This window comes from Octodon degus, unplaced genomic scaffold (genome assembly GCF_000260255.1).
Source record: "Octodon degus isolate 3935 unplaced genomic scaffold, OctDeg1.0 scaffold00257, whole genome shotgun sequence".
NCBI lineage: Eukaryota > Metazoa > Chordata > Mammalia > Rodentia > Octodontidae > Octodon > Octodon degus.
The window spans coordinates 2,608,833-2,616,332 of record NW_004524833.1 but is presented as its reverse complement, the minus strand read 5'-3'; the positions used below and the strand labels follow the sequence as shown (position 1 = coordinate 2,616,332).

Sequence of the window (7,500 nt, the reverse complement as noted above, 5' to 3'; positions counted from 1 at the left end):
GGGGATCTGGGTGTGGGCAGGAGATAGGACAGGGGAAAGGAGAAGTCACCAAGACCAAGATGTGACAGGCAAATGTGTGTATCATATATTGGAAACACACATTAATAAAACATATACTAATAAAAGAGAGAAAAACTAAGCTTAATGTTCAAAGCTAGTTTACTCTAACCCCAAAAAAGATTCTGTGCAGCCTTTAAGCAATTCATAGCACTTTTGAAAAAGCCTCCATGAAAGGCCCAGAGCAAGCCTTCTGCATTAATCTTGTCTAGTCTAAAGCCTCCATGCCAGAGGTTCTGGGCTACCAGGCAAAGTACAGTAAAATCCCCCAGATTGAACAAAAATGATGAAAACATTAGACATCAAGTGTGTAGGAAGCAACTAAACCAGTGCCGACAGGGAAATGTACACAAGTTGTTAAGATGAAAGGGAAGCAGCAAAGTATACTGAGAAGGAACGGATGTGGGCAGGAACAGAAGCAAGAGAAAATGCTACCCTGGCACTGAGTGAAAGAAGTGCTTCCAGGAAGACGTGATCAGCTGTGTCCATGATATCTTCTTTTTTTTTCATTTATGGATTTGGCCTGAGGTCTCACAAAGCAGCTCAGACTTATAGTGATCCCCCTGTTTTCAGCCTTCCTAGTGCTGGGATTACAAGCATGCACCACCAGCACGCCTGGATTCATTAGAGGCTCAGCGCGGCCCAGGGGCAGGGGCAGGGCCAGCATAGAATGTGGGACTAGGGATCGAACCCTGATCCCCGTGCTTGCCAAAGCAGGCGTTTAGTCCGCTGAGCTATCTCACCGGCCCTGTGTCAAAGGTTTCTGAGAGGCTAACTGAAATGAACTGAAAGCTGAAAACCACTGGTTGAGCACCATGGAATCACTAGTGAGCTATCAGAGTGGAGATGCACAGATTGAAGATGGGGTATGGGGGGGTGTAATCAAGAAGACATGCTCAGGTAAATCACCCCATGACCTATTCTGCAAAATCATTAGCTCTGATCTCCAAAATTTTCCATATCCCAAAAGATACAAAAGGCAAAAAATAAGTTAAAGAATATTTCTAGATTACAGGAGAATAAAAAGACATGACAAATTCAATGACTTACTCTGTTTAAAAAAAAAGAAAGAAAAAAGGCATTAAGGACACGAGGGTAGCCTTTGAAGAAATCTGACTCTAAACCATATATTAATTACACTAATAGACAGAAAATGAGAACAGAGTACACAGTAAATACAAGTCTTTCGAGGAACTTTGCTACGATTTTGGCCACGGAAGTATGAAAGAAAAATAACGTGGGGAAAAGTGGCACTGTCTCACCATCAAACAAATACGGGTGATTCACACATTTTCGAAGCTGGGACAAAATGTTCTGAAGTTTAACTTTCTTCGCCACTTCATTTTCGAAGGCATCTGAAATTTTAAGAGAGAAAAGTGGACTATCAAACCAAAAAAGAAAATTTCCATGAATAACCTTACTCATTTCACACCTATATTCAATTCCCAAACTGCAATGAACTTCATTTAGAATTCACAAAACAAGGGCCTGCCAAATAGTTCAGCGGATTAAAGTGGCTGCAAGCAGGAGCAGGCCCACCCGCAGGGCGCGCTGAGACTGCAATTGAGACGGGTGTGGCAGCATGCGCCTATAACCCCAGCACTTGGGAGGTTGTAAGTAGGCGATCACTATGAGTTGAGTCACTAGTAGTGAGTCCCTGAACACCCTGTAGGCCCTTCCCTAAAATACCAAAAAAAAAAAAAAAAAAAAAATTCACAAAACATTCCTATGAAATTTTCTTAGTCACTGCTTTGTTTTGAAAAGGAGATCTAAACCATAAATTGAACTGAGGAGTATTTTTGTATTTTGCAAAATTTCCCTCTTTAACTGTTACAGAGCCAAAGGACTGGACAAAATGAAAAAAAAAAAAAAAAAATCAGACCTTTCCATTTCTGTCTGTCCTTTTCCAATCCCAACCCCTCCCAGTGAATCTGATTCACTACTTACAATCTGTTAAGCATCTGACAGGGTGGGAAGATAAAAAGCATGTGGGGAGTATTTTAATTTACACGCAGTAAGAAAAACTGACTAAGAGGAAACACATTTTTCACTACTACAACACCTATCTGAGTAACATGAAAGAGTCTAGCAGGTCTCACAGCAGCGGATCTGAGCGTCGTTCAGATTACAAAGTGAGTGTATTATGAACTACCTCTCTGCACGAAATCACATCCATATTCACTCTAAATGGACAAGTGCCCTCTGATTACCTAGGTCTTTCATCAAAATGGCCTTGTAGTATTTCTTCTGTAAGGCTGACATGCCATGGTAGATCACTACTTCAGTCTTCTTGGGGAGCTCTGTAGCTACCTCCGCTTTCACTCGCCTCAACAGAAATGGCTGCAAGAGTTTGTGCAGTTCGCTCGCTGTACAAGAAAATCAATACAAGAGTGGGATAAATGTAGGACCAGGGTATTCAACTACTAGAGAATATACAGCAGCCTATTTTTATTTACCATTTTCATGGTCATTCTGCATTCTGGTCCTCTACAGAAAGCTTTCATAGTACAGATGCGCATGGATAGACTATGACTCTGTCAACCCATCAGCGCTAGAAACCTAAGCTGAGAATGCCATTATTATACCTAACTCACCTAACATCCTAGATCAACCCGCTGAAAAAGTGCTTGGAACACTTACATTAATCTATGGTTGGACAAAGTAATTTAACACGAAGCCTATTTTATTAAAAAGCACTGAATAGTTCATGTGATTTATTGAGCCCCGTATCCAGGCTACACCAGCAACATAGAACCCTGAAGAGTATCAGTTATCGTCTGTCCTCACGGCCACCTGGCTGACTGGGGACCATGACTCGCCATGCCACCCAGGATCTCCAGAGAGAATCGTACCCCATACTGGCATGGGAAGAAATCAAAATTCATGCGTCTGTATGGTCCACTAGTATCCTGGTGCCCATAAATACCCTGTTTTCTTTATTCATTTATTGATGGACAGTTACATGAGCACCGTTTTCTGGCTCTTGTGAAAAGTGTTGCAATAAATACGAGAGTGCAGACATCCTTCAACACGCTGATTTCATCTATTCGGGTTATACACTTAGTGGTGGCTGGATTCCAGGCAGTCACATTTTTAGTTTTTTGACACCCCTCCATCCTGCTTTCTATGATAACTGTACTAATTTACATCACCACCAGCATTGTGGTTGCATTAATTTATATTCCCACCAGCAATGAAGTATAGAGCTCCTACTTCTCCACATTTTAGCACTTTTTTTTTTTTTTTGGTAATAGCCATTCTCACTAGTGTAAGATAGTATCTCATCATAGTTTTGTTTTCAACTTCCCTAATGATTTATGATATTAATAATAATATACAATAATTCATTATATATCTCAAAGTAATTAGAGGACTTTGAATGTACTCACCATAGAAAAACAATATGTTTATGGGATAATTACCTGAGGTGACCATCACCCTACATATATACAAATCAAAATATGTTGTACCTCATAAGTATGTACAAATATTTTGTCAATAAAAATTCAAAATTTGAAGTACAGCTTCTCCTCAATGGGAATTGCTTTTGCAACACTGTAAAGCTGAGAAGTCATAAACTGAACCACCATAGCTTGATGACCACCGATGTTTCTGCCTTCATTACTTCTTTCCAACTCCCTCTGAAACTGTTACCGGCTCTTAACCCAAGAACACTCCAAGAATTTGATTCTTACTGATCATCTCATTTGCATTAAGCTCTTTCATTTCTAGTGTTTTTTTGCACTAAACTCATTAGTGACCCAACAGTTTAGAGCAAGAGCAAGTAAGGAATACAGTCACTGTTTTAACAAGCGTTCAGTGAAGCTTGGGGAAATCAAGTTGCTTTACCCAAGCTGAAAGTACACGTCAGCAATCAAAGTTGGTTCAACTGACTTCAAATTCCCTGTTCTTTTACCAAATATCCTGAACTTCAAAAACTAATCTGATTAGACCTATACTATATGTTGGATTGCCACATACAAATAATAAAAATACAAATAACTAGTTAATTTTGAGTACTTTTGGAATATATGACAACTTTACCTGGCAACTCTAAACATGGGAGTACTAAGAGCAGATTCCCTCAGTAATCCTTAGCAGATGATCAGGGGATTCTTATTGTGAGACAACCCTCCCAATTATACTTACCCAACCCATATATAATCACCAGTTTGTACACATGCCACTTCATTAGAATAATCATCCTAGGATGATATCATAGGGATATTCAGGTAGTTCTACAAAGCAGAGGGGCAAAGGTACTAAAAAGGGTTGGGAATGTTGCTCAGTGGTAGACCTCTTGCCTTACACGCAAGAGGCCCTGGTTCAATCCCTAGCTCGGGGGTGGGGGAGGGGCAGAAAAGGTACTAAAGAAAGCTTCTAGCTACATGAATGATAAGGCTTTCACCCTTCACTTGCATTTACCTTCCATCTCACACTTTTGGTTTTAGTGTAGTGTTCAAAAGAAACATAGTAATGCAGAATACTAAATAGTAGGTTGGAACGAACTACCACTTACCTATATACCTTGGGGAGTAGCAAGGAAAATTAACAAAGTTTTATAGCCATTACATGTAGAGGGGTCTACCAATCAGCAAGAATTTTCTACTTCTTTCAAAAATAAACCAAATAAGCTGTGTGTAGAATTAGTGAATAATTCTTTCATGGATAATATACAATAGGAGGCAACATGAAGGATCCAACAGCTTCCTTACATCTGTGGCTCTGTATCTTCCAAGAGGGTGCCTTTGGTTATCAATTCTCCTTGTCTACCTATAATTCTGAGGCACCAGCACAGTTTCTGTGCCAAGACCTCTTGGAGAAGGTTTGTAGAAAGGGAACTTGCCTGATTTAGATTCCTTCTCAATATCCTGATAGCGTTGAACAAAATCTTCTACCTGCTCCTTGCGAAAGAGACCAGGCTCCACAAAACTGAGGAGAGAGTAGAGCTCTTGGAGGCTGTTCTGTATGGGAGTTCCAGTCAACAGGAGACTGAAGACCACTGAGAACTTAAATACATAGATAAACAGAAGTCACAATCTCCGAGAAGCAAGACTGAGTTACCCATCCCAACCTTTATGCATGCAAAGAGCATAATGACTTAATGGAATGACCAAGGCACATGAAGTCAGAAGGCTCAGCTCAAGTGTACTCTTATGAATTATGTAGAGAGTAAGTCTTTGTAGTTTCAACCCAAAGAAAGGGATAATAATCCTGTGAAGGAGGCACTGTTACAATGATTTGAGCACATAAGCAGCTCTGGATTTGATCCTTAGCACTAAAATGGGAAACAGAGGGAGGAAGAAAGAGGAGAGAAAGACAAACAGACAGAAGGAGGGAGGGGGGAGAAGACAGAAGGAGGGGAGTAAAAAAAGAAGGTAGAGAGAAAAAAAGAGGAGGGAGGAAGGAAGAAAAACCTTTGATATCTTACATGAATATTCAATACGGTTACTGTTCTTCAATCTATGTAAGGATTCAAACTACTGGTGTCATGTGTTACACAGGGAAGTTTACTGAAGCACACACTGTATGTACCCACAAACCAAAACGATAGCATCAAAGCTGAAAATCCTGCTCTACAAGCAAGAAGTACAATCTAAACTAAAAGAACGTCCTTTTGTGGTTTTTTTTTTTTTTTGGAACTGGGGATTGAACTCAGGCCCTTGCACTTGCCACAGAAGCGCTTATTCCACTAAGCCATCTCCCCAGCCCCTTAACAATGTCCTTTTGTAAAACTTTATGGTACATCAGAAACAAGACATCAAGACTTCTGAAGGCTTAAGGACAGTCTGATATACACCCCAAAATGGAAAGGAGCTCTTTAAACTTTCATAAACTGATAAAAACATGAATAGAGACTAATGAAGCAAAAAGCTAGGAAAAACAGTAAAAACAGGTATTAGGTCTGGCAAGGCCAAACTCTAAACTGACATTAACAAGAACTTATACTACCAGAATAATATAGCAAAGTGAGAAAGCTGTATCTTACATAGGCTTATGATTTTGATTATAAAAATAGGGTATATAAGATATGTATCTATGGTATATATATATGTACTACTCTATGTATATGTACTACTATAGATGTACATATATGTACTACTATAGATGTACTATATTTTGATACTTAAAATAGTAAACATTTTAATTTTTAAAGTATATATACATATTCAGTGGTATCTTCGTTGGTGAAGTCAACTTGCTTATGACTCGGAAGAAGATGGCCACATTTGTGTTTATGTAGGAAAAATGGGTGCATCTATGCTTGTCATCCAATGCAAAGTTGGTGAAATGACAGCAAAACTCTGTTGAAAGTTTTTGAGAACCAAATTCATTCTTTCTTTCTTTCTTTCTTTCAGTACCAGTGATCAAATTCAGGACCTTGCGCTTGCCAGGCAGGCAGGTGCTTAGGCCGCTGAGCTATATCCCTGGCCCCAGAACCAAATTTTTTGCACACAGAAGTATTTGTGACCAGAGGTAACCCTGTATGTCTGAGCGCCTGCATGCACAGCAAGGATCTGGCAGAACAGACACACGCATCAAATCAGTAACACACTCATGGCAGGGCCCAAGTCAAACCCTTGCTGCGGGTGGCTTGAGCCACCAGTGGGACCTGCATGACTGTCCCATCAGGCAGCTTTTTAGTAATTTTATTAGTAAAAAGACCAATTGAGTGATTAGATCTGTCTGCACCATTAGTCATCATACACCACATGTGGTTCAAGTTGGTAGAACTGTCTTAACGTAGGAGCAGGATTATTGGTGTGTGTTCATCTTCTTCTGGTGTTTCTGCATTTTATTTTAGGGATGATCCTAAGAAGATATTAATTTCTTTAGCAGGAAAAGTGATCAATGAAACAAAATAATTAAATCTAATTTAGTAATATTTTTGTGATCTGCCTTGTACTTGCGTCAAGCTCTACGTACTTTTGCCTACTCTGCTTGTTGAGCACTGCTCTCCAAGGACTTTAACTACAGGAACAGGTACAAGCCAAAATGTTTTCAAAAACCAACTCATACTTCCATAATGTGTGCTCACCAAATAAAGAGGTGAAGTTATCCAAGAATATGAGGTCACAATGATAACCAAGGTCACTGGTCATTACAATCCTATGACACAAATTCACTCTGCTGTTTCAAAGTAGTGTCTGCTTTGACATCAAAACTTATAATTGGGTAAAACAGAGGGAAAACATGGATTGGGTTAAAAAAAAAAAAAAAAAAAGTTTAGTATTTAGTAAACTACTTAAAAAAGTATCTGGGAACCCGAGACATAAGCCTAAGATACAAGTTTGAGGCCAGTTGGAACTACATTGTGAAATTCTGTCTCAAGAAGTGCATGTGGTGGCTGACACTGACAAAGGTTCTACAATCTGAGGTACAGGATCTCAGGATAAATCCTGAGGGGATTTCACTGACCTTATCAGACCCAAAAGCTACAAC

At 39.6% G+C, this 7,500-nt stretch overlaps 1 protein-coding gene across 2 annotated transcripts in view; it reads right to left on the bottom strand.

The window, feature by feature from the left end:
* Chd1l (chromodomain helicase DNA binding protein 1 like) overlaps positions 1-7,500 on the bottom strand; it is a 74,511-nt gene that overhangs the window by 44,092 nt on the left and 22,919 nt on the right. For both annotated transcript variants that reach the window (XM_023706467.1, XM_023706468.1), the window contains exons 7-9: positions 4,904-5,066; positions 2,268-2,423; positions 1,320-1,412 (exon numbers count right to left, since the gene is read on the bottom strand). In XM_023706467.1, the coding sequence (XP_023562235.1) occupies positions 1,320-1,412; positions 2,268-2,423; positions 4,904-5,066 (412 nt within the window). The remainder of the gene's footprint in view (positions 1-1,319; positions 1,413-2,267; positions 2,424-4,903; positions 5,067-7,500) is intronic.